At 41.5% G+C, this 16,988-nt stretch overlaps 3 gene segments (V, D, J or C); all 3 read right to left on the bottom strand.

The window, feature by feature from the left end:
- Window positions 1–213: 213 nt before the first annotated feature.
- On the bottom strand, window positions 214–759 carry LOC116904275. The segment is given in 2 exon segments: window positions 214–602; window positions 711–759. Coding segments are annotated over 2 exon segments (438 nt in total).
- Window positions 760–4,402: 3,643 nt separating this feature from the next.
- Window positions 4,403–5,034, bottom strand: LOC116902701. The segment is given in 2 exon segments: window positions 4,403–4,722; window positions 4,823–5,034. Coding segments are annotated over 2 exon segments (342 nt in total).
- An 8,582-nt stretch (window positions 5,035–13,616) lies between these two features.
- Window positions 13,617–14,153, bottom strand: LOC116904274. The segment is given in 2 exon segments: window positions 13,617–14,008; window positions 14,105–14,153. Coding segments are annotated over 2 exon segments (441 nt in total).
- Between the last annotated feature and the right edge of the window lie 2,835 nt (window positions 14,154–16,988).

Genomic DNA, 16,988 nt, shown 5'->3' with positions numbered 1-16,988 from the left:
TAATTTAATTCACTTTCTAGTTGGTTTATTTTCTCTCAAAATTATAAAAATCATTTAATAACTGATACTCACAAGTATTTATATTTATGTCAATTGGCAGCAGAGCCATGTACAAGTAAGGAAAGCTACTTCTAATATGAGCATGGCTTACAGAGATGCAACATGGGTTGAGTTGAAAGGTAGTGTTATCGTTTGCAATATCCGTTTTGGTTCCTACACGAACTGTTCAGTGTAGCCCTCAATTGCTCCACAGCTTCCTGAACTTGTAGGTTTGTGTACAGAGAGCTGATAAGTCTGCAGGGCTGTGTCTTGGCTGCTGGCACAGAAATATACAGCTGAATCTGCTGGCTCCAGGGCAGATAGATGTAGGAGTAACTTGGACTTTTCTGGGCATTCAGGTAAGAAATGACTGGGCACGGTCTCATTTCTAATCAATTTTTGAAGACTGTAGAGAAACATGAGCTCCAGGGGCTTCTTAGTGCTCTGTTTATACCAGTACATAGCATTATGTCCCAGGCGTTGGTCACATTCCAAAGACTTATTATTTGCTCTTCCCATGACTAGATATCTTGGTGTCTGAGTAATTTTACTGTTCATGAGTACTGGAAAGAGAAAAGGACAAAATTCAGACACAGCACAGAAAAAAAGGTGGTAACTTCAGCAAAAAAAAAGAAATTTGGAACTAGGAGCCTGCTGAATCTAAGACTCACCAGTTTCCACAAGACACGGGAAAACATAGAGAAGAATCCTGAAGGTCATGGTGAAATCAGGCTTCAGATGGGTATTGTGTAGCTATGATACCCTAGATGAGAATTAGCTCTATTCTGCATGGCTATGATTGGTGGTTTTGTCTGTGAAGTCACTATCTCTTTTGGCTTCCCCAGCAACAAGAGATGTTCCTTTTGCCCCTTTAACTATCAACTGAAATTGCTGGACTGGAGGGGGTGATAAAAATAAATGTTCAAAAAAAATGCCAAAACTTTTAACCATCAGGGATATTCTAGAAGTTGTTCCCATCCTTGTAGGTATACTCTCAGCCTGAAGATCTTCCCCACCACCTCCTCTAACATAGCCCATTTTTTCTTTGAAATCTCTCCTTCCTCCCCTTCTCAGTTGCAAGAAATAGTGCCCTCAAAGTATTGCTTCATGCCCAGATTGATGACCCAGCTTGGTGGAAGCAGCTTGATGGTTAGATGATTTTTGAATGCCTAGACATCATTTGAAGTGTATAACTGTGGTGTCATCTAAGAGCCAGACACTGGTCAGTACACTACAGGGAGCATAAAATGGATAAGACAGTCTGTGTGCATACTGCTTAAGAAATGGAGCTTGCCTAGGCATAGAGGAAAGACTCTGTACATAAGATGCTGAGGGATACATCATTTGATGTTAGACCAAGAGAACTCAACTAGAAACTGAGGCCAGTGTTTTTAAGATATTTACAACCTAGTCTTCCAATGTTTATATTGTTTACAATTGAAGTTTTTAGAATGTTTGTGATCTAAACTCCTGGGTAAGATATGGGTGAGATTCCCTTCTTTCCCATTCTCCAGTGACTCACCTTCCCCATCCCCACCTTCGGAGAAATCAGTAGACCACAGCTCCACCCAGTGGCCAAAGCGGCACATTTACACACATTTCTCACTAATTTCTGCTATGCAGAGATTGGCATTGTCAGTAGTCTTACAAAGCCCACAGCAAAATGGGTATTAACTATGCAGCTCATATGGAGTTTATGGACTAAATTAGTTTATTGCAACTTCAGTGACCAACAATTAGGATCAGGAAACAAAATACTATGTTCAACCACAGATTAGCAGGACAATTAAAAGTATTCATAGATAACAACTATAAAATGAAAGTCTAAATATATTTAAGGATGTCATTTGTATTGTAGCATTTAAATCATTTTCTATGTATAATACACATCTTATCCATGCAATTGGAGAAGCTGGGAAAGAATATCCCCAGTTCTGTCTATTTTTGAAATGATGAACCAGCCTCATCATGACTTCCTCTGCCTTCCAAATAGAGACTAACTGGGTTGGCCCACCATGGTCACTTCTATTTCCTTGAATAACATGTATATGCATTTGACCACTTAGTCATCAGATATTATCTTTATTCCAACTTTTTTTTCATCTTTATTAACTTGGGTATTTCTTATTTACATTTCGATTGTTATTCCTTTCCCGGTTTCGCCAACATCCCCTAACCCTCCTCCACTCCTTCTTATGGGTGTTCCCCTCCCCATCCTCCCCCATTACCACCCTCCCCCAACAGTCTAGTTCACTGGGGGTTCAGTCTTGCAGGACCCAGGGCTTCCCTTCCACTGGTGCTCTTACTAGGCTGTTCATTGCTACATATTCATTGCAACATGATTATTCCAATGTGTTTTAAGGAAAGTGTTGCGTTTTTGCTTTTAGTCTAGGAAATGTAAGGATACAAATAAAAACAGTGAAATGATCCGCAATCCTTCGGTAAATTGGAGCATTCACTTACTGTTATGCTTAGATTGAAAAGTTACCATAATGCATAGTGCTTGAAGTTAAAAAATCCAAGACAGCTAGAACTTGTGGCACAGAAAAGTGCAAGGGCAGTGACAAACACTGCTCAGTTTGCGTGTGCAGAGGATGGGCTACCTGAAGGCACAGTGGAGAACCATCTCGAAGGCTGGAAAGCTGAGAAGAGTTTTCATCAGACACTTAGGAATGGAAGACTCTGGCATTCAGACCCCACTACGTAGGAGAGACACTGACAAGTACACTTTGATTTCCAAGGGAAGTCTGCTTCCTGGCAATACTAGCTCCATGCTAGGGCTACCTAATAATGAGAACAATGCTGAACTTGACCCTTCCAAATGCATTCAAACACGAGGATAAAACAGCACGTCTACCAGAACGTATGAAACTCGGAGCATCCACAGTGCTTCACTAACAGCAGTGCACACCAACTGCTTTACACTTTGTCTTTCAGAATAGTTATTTGAGTTTCACCCACCTAGACCATACCACTGTTGTACTGTACCAAAACCCAAATTTGATCGTATGTCGTGGTGACCCTGCAGGTGGTGGCAGCAGGCAGAAAAGTGAATTGCAAAGAAGTGAAAATAAAAACTTGCTTCAGGTTGTCTTTGCCAAACTGGATCAAACTTCGGGGAGTCTGATGACAGTTGGTTTATTCCTAATGAATATAACGCAGTATAATCTAGGGAAAGTGCACAGGAAACATAATTACAATGAAACTTAACCCGGGATCATGCCGTTTCTTCCAGGAAGATGGGTTCTACCTGTACTAGCTTAAGAGCCTAAAGAAGAACCTGTCCAGGTCTTGGTCATACAGATAGCATATGGGCTATTATTAACCAACCTCTGGTCCTAGCTGTGGAAGCATGGGGAAGCCTCCGGCTTTGCAGATAATGTAAGGGTCATTTAGACTATTAGGTACTTCTCATCCTGGTTGGGGGAGATTGTGGAAGTCCCTGGCTGTATAGGTAATGTCAGGATCGTTTAGATTACTAGTTACCTCCAGTCTTAGTTGTAGAAGTTTGATACAACCTGGCCTAACAGACAATACAGATCACCGGGATATTAATTTCCTCCAATTTCCAGCTTTCTCGATGGAAGAGCAGCCTTTATGTCCATTTTTCTGAGAAGACAATTGTGTGTGCTTATCATTTCTGGTTGTTCTACAAATCTGTGGGTGCAAGGACCATTTGTGCAGCGCTCCCACCAGTATTATGTCACATCAGTAGGCTCAACAATTAACTAGTGCATGGGCATTTGCAGCTAAAGTCCTTCTGTCTCCCAAACTATCCTCCGGCATTCACTGCTGTCTGTTTTCGGAGATGGTTGAAAGGTAACAGAATGGTGGTAAGCCTGTACAAGCCTGACTCAAATGATTTCTCCTTCACCTTTTCTTTTCTAGGGCCATGGGCATTCATGTTTCTCCAGATACTTTTTCTTAAAACAAAATCTCAGTGATAATCTGAATTTCCCATGAAGGCTTAGAACCAGTTACTTTGCCGGGTCCTTTAGTATCATATTCCTTATATGTAGAAACCATCTGCCTTTGATCCTTATGTTACAGGCAACATACACACAGCCGAAATTAACAAGCAGTGTCTTCTCTCAGCAGTTAAAATCTCCAAGGTCATTCACTGTTGGCAAAGCTTAGCTACTTGGGTGACTATGATGTGAACTACCATTCTGGCTAATCTGCAGAATTCTGTGAGATTCATCTGTGCATAAAACACAGAATTGGTTCACCTCCTGTATTATCATAGGAGGCTGGACTTCAAACTGAAATACCACTAATGCTTCAAAAGCACTGGGCGTGAGCCTCAGGTGTGGGCTAGCACTTGGCCCGCACTGCTTCCTGGCTGGCTGGGTTTGTGCACAGGGAAACAGTGACTGTGCACAACTGTGTCTTAACTGCTGGCACAGAGATACACAGCAGAGTCATCCGGCTCTACAGACTTGATACGAAGATTCAAATGAGCTTTATCTGGAGACTGAGGCAAGAAGCGACTTGAAGCCGTTTCATTTAAAATGGGTTGCTTATTGTTGTAGCTAAACATAACCTTCAGCAATTGCTTAGAGTCTTGCTTGTACCAGTACATAGTATCGTGGCCCAGAGTCTGTTCACACTTGAAGAACACTTCATTTCCCACCTGTGCGACACGATGCTTTGGAGTCTGGAAAACAGCCGTCTCCAAAGGGCCTGTGGGAAAAAATCAGAGTTCAGTACAATTTCAGAAGTAGGCATGCTCAAAGGATTCATACAGGATCATATATTCTTGATTAGGAACTCAACTACTCACCTACTCCCAAGAGGCAGAAGGCCACGCAGCTTAGGAGCCTATAGCTCATGGTTGGGTCAAGGCAGGGCAGAGAAGTCCTACCTCAGAGCTCTACTGCAGCTATCAGACCGGGTGGTAGGGCCCACTATAGTTGACATGAGATTTGTCTGTCTACCACCAGGGCCAGAAAGGTACTTGGTTCACAAATACAGGCATATGTGTGTGTGTGTGTGTGTGTGTGTGTGTGTGTGTGTGTGTGCGCGCACGCGCGCGCACACACACACACACACACAGAGAGACAGAGACAGAGAGACAGAGAGACAGAGAGACAGACAGAGACAGAGACAGAGAGAAAAGGGAGGGAGGGAGGAAGGGAGAGAAAAAGAGAAAAACAGAAGCAGCCTGAGTGAGACAGAGACAGAGATAGAGACAGAGAGACAGAGATAGAGGCAGAGTGAAACAAGAGACATAGACAGTAAGAGACAAACAGAAAAATTTTGGTAAAACTATCAACAGCAAACACAGGTGGTACATGTGTGTTTTACTGAACACAGAAAGAACATAAGACTACATTAGTGAAGGAAATAAGAATAATTACAAGCCTTCCTGGAAGGGAAAAATGGGACTTACTTCTTTCAGACATTAAATACCAACATAGTCCAAAGCAAGAATAATCTCATTCTAGGACATCAATATTCTGAAGGGAGTAAAAAGAACTGGATATAGGTGTGGGGTCTTAATTCTTGTAATCCCAGGACTCAGAAGGCTGAAACAGGAAGATCACAGAGTTCAAGGTCAACTTGGGCCATAATGTAAATACCAAGCCAACCAGAGTTCAAGAGCAAGGACCTATCTCACAAAAACAATTTTAAGGAATATATAAATTACCTGTGGGTCAAGGCTATAAAGGTCATGTTATATGGAAATCAGAAATTCACTTTTAAGCACTTTATATAGCAACCCAATTTTTCATCTGCAAAATAGCAGGCTAAAGTCAATAATTTAAAAAATTCTGCAAGCATTAATTAATGCCCTTAGCACAGACTACTTGATTGTCTCACATGCTTACATGTGAGGGGTTTCAAAGGAGGGAGTAAGAGATACAAGAAGAAGAAGGACAAAAAAGAGAAAGGAAGGAAGACAGGGAGGGAGGAAAGTAAGGACAGGAGGAGGGAAAGGGGGAGGGAGAAAGTTTGGTGGAGAAAGCAAGGTAGAGGAGAGAGAAAAGAAAGAAGATAAGAAAAAAAAAGGAAACAAAGAAGAGATGGGTGGGAGAACATTGTAAAGGACGCGTCACAATGGGAATCATGACCATGCAAATACAGTGAGAACCCCTGAAGTCTATCTAAAGTAATTATCTATCCTACTATTTTCTGCAAATATTCTTGACACAATCAGGTGAGCAATGCCTAGAAATGATGTTGACATGACCCTGACCTAAGGAGACTTTCTTTACAGGAAGCAATGCTAGTTCCAAATCCTGAAAAAGAATTTTTAAAGACTTTTTAAATATGCTATAATTTTTGCCTGAAGAAAATAGGCAGAAACAAATAGTGGTGTAGAATTTCCTTCCTGAGAGCTCTAGCCAGGCTGGAGAGAAGGCGGCCTAAACAGAGAACCCCGAGCTGACTCTGCCATCCCTAGCTAGGGCCAGACTTCAGTAAGGAAAGCAAAGGGGTTGAAAATGGAGCATTTTTAGCTTGGCTGTCTCCTAAAAGTAGAAATGTCTAGGAGCCATGGGATGAGGCAGATGCTGGAGAAGAACCAGAGAAAGCAGGAAGTGGACTGACTGGCAGCCAGGTCCTTATTTTGTCACTGAATCTGAATTTGGTTTTCTTTAAGCTCCTTCTATCTGGTCATGCTGGAGAGTGTGTGTCTCAGTGGGAGAAGCATACATGTTCATCTGTTATATATGAAATCGCCCACCTTGGACCAAAACTCCCACTGTTGCTTCTGCCTTGGATAACTTCCACCAGAAGAAATTCCCTGAGAAATCAGGGAACAGTGCTCTGGCAGATCAGGGTAAAGAGAGTCTCACAGCCAGCCCTGTCACCTATGGTTAGTGTGGCACAGGAACCCATGGAGATGTCATTGTCACAGGTGTTCCACCTCTCTGTGTTTAAACTGTTTCTCACATCTCCTACAGAACAAGAAACAAGGCAGCCTGGTTCTGTTCTGCTCAGAGCAGGGCAGATGACAGTGGCACTGACCTAGAAGAGAACGACCAATATTCTCAGTAGCAAAAAAAAAAAAAAGTCAACATGCACACTAATTAATGTGCCAGGAGGTGTATCAACCAGTTTTCCAAAAAAAAAAAAAAAAAAAAAATCAGAGCAAGCCAAAGGAGACATTGTATTACTGGCTTTTCTCCACTTACCCTTACAAATATCAGTTACTTTCCAACCTTTCACAACAAACACATGTTATTTATACTATTGTACAGATCCCCCAGTAATCTAGTTTCTTGAAAAGAACAGGTATTGAAATTTATTTGTAATAATATGGTATATAAGCATTTTGGTTAACTTTAAAAAATGATTGTATTTTTTTACCTGACTTTCCGTATTGGAAGAAAGTTGTAGATATTTTAATTGAGTGCTTGAGAGAACAATCCAAAAAATTCCAAATTTCCATGCACTAAATGATAGCTTCTTGCTATTAAATTTGAATTTTGAGGTTAGATATGCACGTATTTGCCTTTTCTGATGTTCATAATTCTCAGAGGACTTTGAAACTCTCTCATGACACGGAAAGAGAGTTAAAATTTCAGCTTAGAAAATTGAGTTGGCGATCTTCAGTGTATTTCTTTGCTTTGTTCTAAGATGAGCTACGTAATTAACCTTTGGAGAAAAGGGGATCATTTTCCAGTTAAATGAATTGGCTAGACGCCCACTTTGCTTGGTGTGGAGGAATAGATATAGTGGTGCGGGAAGATATCCTAGAGCTTCCTCAGGATGCCTAGCAACGGCACATAGAAAATGTAATTTTATGACATTCTTGGATTTCCATAAAGCAAGGAAAATTCCAAATGTGTTAAAAGTGAGATAGAGTCTTGAGTAAAAACACATTGTTTTAGACCTGTGTTCTGGGTGACAGTCAGTGCCCCCTGTTTTTCTTTCTTTGGGAATCTTGATAGCATCAAAAATGTCTGCATCAGGCCAGCCCTGTTTCCGGGGTATTTATAGATAGAGATAAAAATTGAAAATAGTATCCAAATGGGACTGTGATACTGGTATTATCTGTGCTGCTATTTTAATAGAACATAAGCCCAGAAGAGGTGTTTCCTATCATCGTGTGAATGTTCTTTCTCCAAGAAGGGAGCAGATCACCCAGCAGGTGAGCAGCCACAAGACATTGCTAGTCTAATTCTTTGATGGTATAAACTGAAGTTCTTAGAGGGAAAAGAAAATGATTCTTGGTCTTGGTCTTTTTTTTTTTTTTTTTTTTTTTGCCTAACTCATAGATTTGTCACTGATTTTAGGGTTCAAATGTCCTAAGGAACCCCTGGTCTGCAGCATTCATTGCTGGGCATAGGAGCTCATGTCATGCAAGACTGGATCAGACTAGAATTGACTGTGCTCAAGCATAAACCCAGCTCCTAGAGCTTCATATATTGCTTTCAAGGACGTGTTCTTTCTCTACCTGCATCTACCTGTGGGTTCCCAGTTCTTGTACCTCCAACTACTTTCTAATTCCATGCAGGATCACATAAAAGAAGTCAGCCAGGCCATTTGCTGGAACTTCTGTGCAGAAAAAGGTCTGTGTTTAGCCATTCACCTGACAGCACTGATTCACAGCCTCTGCAGACCACACTTTTCCATGCTATAAATAAGTCAACATTTCTTTTAATCCTCTCAGGGAATTCTCTCAGGCCTCCCTTAGAAGTCTGAATCTCGGAGCCACAGCTCCCCCTTGTGGCCAGTGGGATGAAAAGCATTCTTACCTTTTTTCCCACTTTCAGCCTGTTGATTTTTGTTTCAGGAATATATTCCACCTCAAAGTAGAAGTCTATGGGACAGAATCAACGTCAACGTGGCATGCCCAGAAGGAGTGAAGACATTCAAAGAAGACACTGTATATCTCCCTTTGGCTTTCATGAGACTGAAACAATGGACTTCAAGACATGAGACTCTTGGGAAATATATACGGTCCACCAGAAGGGAAACTTCTCCCAGAAAGAGATTTGCAAGTTATCAGACTATACTTTTCAGAAGGATGGAGCTAAAACAGTGATGGAAAGGACCACATTTGATGGGTAGACACTATTTAGATATGCAAACCTCTGGTCCTCTGTTTAAAACTAAAACTAAACTCCTTATTGGAAGCCCGAAGATAGACTCAGGCAATCACTGCATTCTTTTGTACCCTCTTCACAACGGAGTACAGCGAACCCCCTTTCTGCTTTTTACGATTCAAACAAAATACAATGGAAAGCAAAGGGAAACTACACAGGAAGATCAACAGAGTCAACTAACCTGGACCCTTGGGGCTCTCAGAATCTGAACCACCAAACAAAGAAGATGCATGGGCTGAACCTAGGCCTCCCCACACATATGTAGTAGATGTGAAGCTTGGCCTTCATAAGGGTCCGGAACAACTGGAATGGAGGCTATCACAAAAGTTGTTGCTTGTCCATGGACTACAATCTTCAAGCTGGGCTGCCTTGTCCTGCCTCCGTAGGAGAGGACGCACCAGCCTCGCAGAGTCTTGAAATGCCAGGATGGGGGATACTCAGGGGGTGCCCCACCCACTCAGATGAGAAGGGGACAGGAAAGAGGGAAGTGTTATGGGAGGGGCTGACCAGGAGGAGGGCAGTGAGAAGGATGTAAAGTGAATGAGTAAAAATTAATTAATTATTAATTAACTAATTAATTAAAAAGGTAAAAAGAAAACAAAGCACACAAACAAGAAAAGATAATTTAGAATTAGCATTTCTGCTGTGTACTAGGGCTGGTGGGTGGCAGAGGTCTTAGAAGCAGGGACACCCATGGAGGGGTATTGTCATTTGTCCAAGGCTCTCCCATCTCAGACTGATTTCTCAATAGGCGCCATCCGAGGAGGTGCCCAGTGAATAAGTAAGAAGGCAGGCAGAGGGTGATCCTGGGACTGACTAAGGTCACAAGGCAAAAAAGGGCTGTCTGGGTGCTGCTAGAAGAGGGATGCCATTGTCTTTTTTAGGCACGCTTGGCTTCAGAGGCACATTTCACAGGAAAAGAGAAAAAGCCTTTGTCCGCAAACACAAGCCTCACTCAAGCTCCCACTCCCACTCAGCCTGAGAGATCACACAAAGCACAAGGCCCATGAAAGGCAGTGAGCTGTGAGAGCCAAAGGCATTCTCAAGAAGTTTCCAAACAGAGGACTCCATTAAGACCAGTACTTAGCATCCCCAGGACTCCTCCAAGCCCAGCTGCACTTAGTTCAGATATCAGCTTCATGAAGATGACCTGCCACTCTTACAGCTTCCTAGCAGATACAATCTCAGTCCTGTCAAGAGAAAGATGAAATTAATTCAGAGCCTTAAGTACTCTCTAATTTTCCTTGTAATCCAGCATTCAATTGAGGATAATATCATCACAAACCAAGACATGACAACAGACAAAAAAAATGTGGCTCAAATTTTAGATATTATAGTTACTAGACACTGGTTTTAAAATAGTTAATGTTTTAACAAAGCAGATATAATGATGAATGTTATCAGAAAACCTGACACTATAATCCTGATCTAAGTAGAAATTCTGAGCTGAGTTATACTGACTGCTAATATATACAGTCAGTATATTTGTTTATAAAGAGAATGAACAAAGCTTAAAAGAATAGATCTGAAAAAGAATAGATAAGCTGGAAAGATAAAGTGACACTACCCAAACAAAATTAGAGACAGAAAAACAGAAATGAAAACATGTAAATTAGACCATTGCTGTAGGTAGGTGATTGGCCATAAATCTAAGATCTTCTAGAGACTCAGATTAATAGAAAACCTTTGATCCACCTGTTCCACACTTTTTGGACTCTGCCTGCATAAGTACCATCCAGGCCATTACTATAACTCATGAGAGCAGCAGGATTCCTTGGAAACATGGTGTGAATATCTAAGCACCATTCCTATAGAGCAAGTCTGTGTCTGCGTGGAATTGCTCATCACAGATATGATTGGAATTAAATGATACAGTTTTTATTTTCATCAAGTCCATGTAATCATGTGTTTAAGGTAGTGGTCAGCTGTGACAGTAACAAACATAGGAAGTTTGTGGTGATAAACTTCAGAGCTGATGAAGCCAGTGGTTCTCAGGAAGTTGGTGTTCCTTGTCTTCTGCCTCTACCACTGATTCTAAATTTCCTCTAACTTTGCGCTGCTTTTCTGTAGGTTGCTCCTTGTTCAGTAGTATGGTCCAGTCTTTACTCATTATGAGCTTAGGTCTTCAGCCTTCCTAATGCTGTGACAGTTCTTCATGTTCTGGTGACCTCAACCATAAAATTTTTACTACTTTATAACTGTAATTTGCTACTGTTATGAATCATAATGTAAACATCTGTACTTTCCAACGGACTTAGACAACCTGTGTGAGAGGGTCATTCTGCTCCCAGAGACATTGTGACCCACAGGTTGAGAACTGCTGACTTATGGCCCTGATTCATTTTGGTACGTCTACTTTTCATACTGTGACTGATTTACTCAACAAATTACCACCTATCACCACACTCAGGAATTACAGAAACTTGACTGAGGTCACTCAAATCCAAATCTACCTTTCCGTGTTCCCAATATGGAGCAGCAAATTTGTGACCACATGGTATCTATTTTTAGAAACGCTACATAATTCCAATTTTTCATGTTTACCTTCTTGCATCCCTGTAGAAGGAGCTAAAACCAAAACAAACAAAACAAAAACAAAAACAAAACGCCAAACATAGTTTCATTTCAGAATTAACAGGATGCTTATTGTGTATTGTGGTAGTATCAATTTCCTTCTCATCTTTCTCATAAAACAGTATTTCTTATCTAACAGATGTGATTAATACATGGACAGAAACTACAGTTGTAGTCTCTGTCACTAGGAATGAGAATCAACAGAACAGTGACCCTACTTCTACTTTATGAGTTACAATACTTTATCCAAACAACTATCAATAAAAGAAATAAAAAGATTTCTAATGCGATGCAGTTAGAATGGAGAAAAAAGATGCTACGAGTTGCTTAGTTATTTGATAAGACAGTATTTGCTCAAGATTATTTACCAATCATATTCTGTGGTGTCTAAAGAAAATCAGTATATGTATGGCCTCTGGTCTTCCCTCCGTGAAATATTCATCTTGGCCATTTAACTTCAGATATTTATCTGTTCAAAAAACAACTGCAATTAAAAAAATAGTCACGTAGACTTTCTTCTCCTGAGGAGGATAGGGTGTTAGGAAAGAGGCAGACATGTGAGAGTTTGTGTACAGGAAGACTGTGTTTTTGCAAGGCTGTGGCTAAGCTGCTGGCACAAAAGTACACGGCTGAGTCCTCCAACGTTGTGCGTTGGATCTTCAGAGTGAAATATGAACTTTTTTGCCTATCAACTAAAAACTGATCCTTAAATAATTTAGACTTCTCCCCAATTTTACCATCGAAGAAAGAAACCAGAAACTCCATCTGCTGTCCTAGGATCTGTTTATACCAATAGAAATATAGGTGATTAGAAACTGGGTCACAACTGAGAATCACCGTCTGTCCTATATCTATTACTTGATGACTTGGGAACTGTTGGACGTTGGGTCCTGTGTGTCCTGTGGAAAGAGAAAGAGGATTAAAAGAATACTTTACAATTGTCTCAATATGAAATGAAAACTCTAGAATTTCTAAGAACGCACCTGCTTTCAGGAGACTAAAAATCATCCAACTAAAAATCAGCCAGCTATCCATAGTAGGGTCACAGCAGAAATGTAGTTTCTCCTAGCTTGAGTGGCTGCACATCAGAAGCAGAGGAAAGGCATGCTAAGTTCCTATGCTTCCATAGGCCAGGTCTGACAGAGCTTTGGTGAGTGGCAACAGCTACTATCTGCAGACTGCCCTCTGTGGGAGAAAGGAAACCTAATATCATGCATATAGCAGACGCCTGAGGGTTCAGGATTCTGACTCAGAGATAGATCTGATGGTGTGCACAAGACAAATGGCCACTGCAAGGAGTAATCAGAGGGAAGGTGGCGGTCAGCAAAGGAAGTGGTAAGAATTAAGTCTTCCTTAGAAATGCTGGAGGTGTCTTTGTCATTACTGTGGTTAGCAACACCGCAAAGGCATCAGACTCCACAACTAACAATACAGAGTACAAAGCATCAGCATGAAGATTAAAGAGATGGAAGGACAGAGTCAAGCCTGAAAGTGTTAGAAGCCTCAATGGGAAAGAAAAGCAAGAGTTGAGAACCTGACCATAAGCGAGGAGAATAAATTAATCAATGGTAAAGATCAAACAAGGAAAGATTATCCTGGGATATAGGAACTCAAAGAGCCACTTGGGGAGAGGGGGGATTTCTCAGCAAAAATGTGAGCATACTTAGAGCTAGAATAAGGACAGAAGTACAGACTCTTGAAAAGAGAATTCATATAAGGATACCTATTGGATGAGGATTGGTGAGAACAGTTAAGTGGTCTGTAAACGTTTTCTCAGGACTACAAACTCTTGAAACAACTTAAATTTGAGCTTGTAAGTTCCATATTTAATGGTAGACAATGTTTGACTCAAGTCAACTCAATGCTGCTGCCTTACAGGCCCAGAACTGGCAGCACGACATCTAACTAGCAGGTGGCATTGTGGTCTGAGGTTCTGAGACCTGTGGACTACGGAACTGAGTCTCCAGGCACAGGTAGACCAGTTACATCAGCAGTTTCCTGGAAAGGAGGTTTGTGTACAGAGAAGTGAGAGCTTTGCAGGGCTGTGTCTTGGCTACTGGCACAGAAGTATGTAGCCGCATCTTCAGGCTTCAGGGCTGTGATCTGAAGGTCTAACACTTTCCCTGAATTGTGAGGTTGGAAGCGACTTGGGATAGTCTGGTTGTCCATAAGTTTTTGATAGCTATAGGAAAACATGAGCTCTAGGGACTTCTTAGCACTTTGTCTGTACCAATACATAGCATTGTGTCCTAGGTGCTGTTCGCACGTCAGGATTCTTTCACTCCCTGTGACTGCCACCAGACGTTTTGGTTTCTGGATAATTTTAGGGTTGACTGGACCTGTGGGAATAAGAAAATAAGTTTAATCCCCAAGAGAATTGTAGAAGGATGTTCTATGGGAAATACAAAGGTGTAAGGACTGACACTAGGACTTACCTGTCACCAGGAGACAGAGGACCAGGCAACTGAAGAGCGTGTAACCCATGGCAATGCCACATAGGATGGGATCTATGTTTTTCTCTTTGAGTCCTGGCTGTCTGGGTGCCTTTTGTTGACCCTGTAACAGGGTTTGTTTGGATGCTCCCTGTTTTTGTAGATGGTTTCAGCTCACACTTCCTGTTTGCCCTTTATGCTTGTCAGGGCTGATCCTGTATACGTAGGCTCGCAGACACAGATTATACCCAGCTCCCTCTTGGGCCTCCTCCGACAATTTCTTGCATCAGCAAATGGTACTCTCTTTCTTCCTTCTACTTTGTAGTACCCTCCTATCCTGACAGACAGACTCACTTCCCTTGGATAGACAATCTTCCTGCTGACTCTCAAGGATTCAGATGAGGTGTACTTCATCCTGAGAATGACAGCCTCATTGTTCATCAGAACCTTTTCTGAAGCTACCTGAACATTGTTTCAAGGCACAGTAATTTAATGAGAACTAGATAAGAAACACCTCAGTGAGTGCTGAGAGAGGAACAAGAGGAATATGCTGTAACCCCTCCTCCCCACCCTATACCACACACACAGACACACACACACACTAGGAACACATCACCTCCTAGATGCATACATCTCGAGTATGTAGAGGAAACATGCAGAGGAAGCTTCAGGAGAACAGAGACTATCTGGCTCAAAGAGACCCAGCTAAGGGACATTCAGGAACAATACCCTATAGGTTCTGGAAGTCCTGGTGTCTCTGAGCTCCATTCATACCATCTCTCACACAGAACAAGGAGTAAAGCCCTATGTTTTACTTCCTGCCCAACTCCCTTCCCATCCTCCCTTCTTACCTAACCTCATCATCAGCCTCAAGAGTTTCCGTGAGGTCTCAGCTCTCCCTGGAGGACAAACAAGCACATTACACTCCTCTCTGTCCTCATTTCCCCCTAACTGTACCTGAGCTTAAGATATACCAAAAGATTAACCGGGGTGTTGAAGGTAGGGTGATCCATAGACTAAGAAGGGATTTGAAGATGTATGGGCTGCAAACATCAGCTTTTGGTGAAACACCCAAAATTAATGAAAAAGTATCTACTGAACACACGTCCACTTGTAAGGCTCTGCTCAAACACTAGGAATAAAGGAGTAAAATAGACTGTTTTGAAATAGGCTACTTTAGTTTGTTAAAATCACTAGTGAATAATGTTATTCCTCTTGAATGCTAAGGGTGGGGTTACAACGCACACTTTCTGAAAATTTAAATGTAATTGCTTTTAGGCATCTAAATAATTTTATCTTCTTAATTCCCTTGGAATTTTGATTCAGATAAAGGCTAAAAGAATCATTTGCAACCATCTGCCAAACAGTCAGACTATTCGAGTAGCCATTGGCCAAGTTGTCTACTCTTTTGTAGCAGGAACTCCAGTGTTCTCTATCACAATGTTTTACAGGGTATGGGCAGTTAACTGTGCTTCTTGTTGGTGGGAGGGCAGTAATGGGGGGAGGATGGGGAGGGAACACCCATCAAGAAGGTGAAGGGGAGGGGTTAGGGGGATGTTGGCCCGGAAACCGGGAAAGGGAATAACACTCGAAATGTAAATAAGAAATACTCAAGTTAATAAAAAAAATAGTTGAATAAATGAGTACAATTATACATAATAAAAGATCACATATAAATGATCATCTAAATATTTTAAGTGCTTCCAGTGAGGCATTGTTGGCACTGTCATATATATTGGAGGTTTTGCATAAATTGAAGTCTCAAGATGTAAGACTGGCATGCGACCAACTGAAATAAATGTATCTGATGTGAGCAGAACATTTGTACTTTAAAGGTGGTAATGGAACAGTAGCTTTTCATCAACGTGTCATCATTTAAAGGAACAATGAAAATGGGAGAGGGGTGTTTCCATCCATCCTTCCTTCTTCCCTCCCTCCCCTCCCTCCTTCTTTCCTTCTTTCCTTTTTCCATTTATTTCCATTTATTTCTTGTTTTTAAGGCAGAGCTTCTCTGTGCAGCCCTGGATGTTCCAGAACTAGCTCTGTAGACCAGATTGGCCTTCAACTCACAAAGATCTGCCTGCTTCTGGATCCCAAGTGCTGGAATTAAAGGCGTGTGCCACCGACACTTGACAACATTTCCGTTTTTAATTCCTCCTTCTTGTCAGGATCTCCTCATTCTTTGAAGACTCCATTGCTTTATGACACAAGATGTTTCCCACATTTCCTCTCTTTTTCTCATATTTCTTGATTATCTGAAGAAAACTGTCCTTTTATTTTTATTAGCGCAAGGATGTTTAAGAAACAGGATGTGAGCTCTAGATATGTGTTTGGGCTAGGACACCGATGCTAGAGCGTTGCAGTAACTACTGTAGGGGGCATATGCAGTATACAGACAACTGCACACAAGTGCAAATATTTCTTCCTATTGATAGTGAAAAGCTGTTTTACTAATGTGTTCAGTTCATTCTAGTTCTGACTCCCCCCCTTAACTTGTCTGCAACTTTCTGAGGCAGTGCTGAGAAACCTAGCATCTGTTACTCTTAATCGGTTTACATATGTGATCACCAGCCTGCATGTGGCCAGTCCACTATCTTGGCTTGTCACCTGGCGACATCCTCCCACCCCTGATTTTGTTCTGACTCCTCAACCCTGAAAAACACTATGTCCTTTTTTTGGCCCAGTTTCTCACATCCTACACAAGGCCTGTGTTGAGCACATGACCTTCTCCATTTTCTGGGACTTCAACAGCATGTACAAGGCTGCTTAATGTGCCCCATTTGTACTCTAACACCAGACACATCAGGCGATATCCTCTTCATGCCAGTGATTCTTAGTCTGTGAACTGTGACTTCTTTGGAGATTGAATAGCCTTAGCACAGGGGTT

Source organism: Rattus rattus, chromosome 6, assembly GCF_011064425.1.
Source record: "Rattus rattus isolate New Zealand chromosome 6, Rrattus_CSIRO_v1, whole genome shotgun sequence".
Taxonomy (NCBI): domain Eukaryota; kingdom Metazoa; phylum Chordata; class Mammalia; order Rodentia; family Muridae; genus Rattus; species Rattus rattus.
Note: the sequence above shows the minus strand (reverse complement) of the source record. Positions and strands in the feature narration are given on the sequence as shown.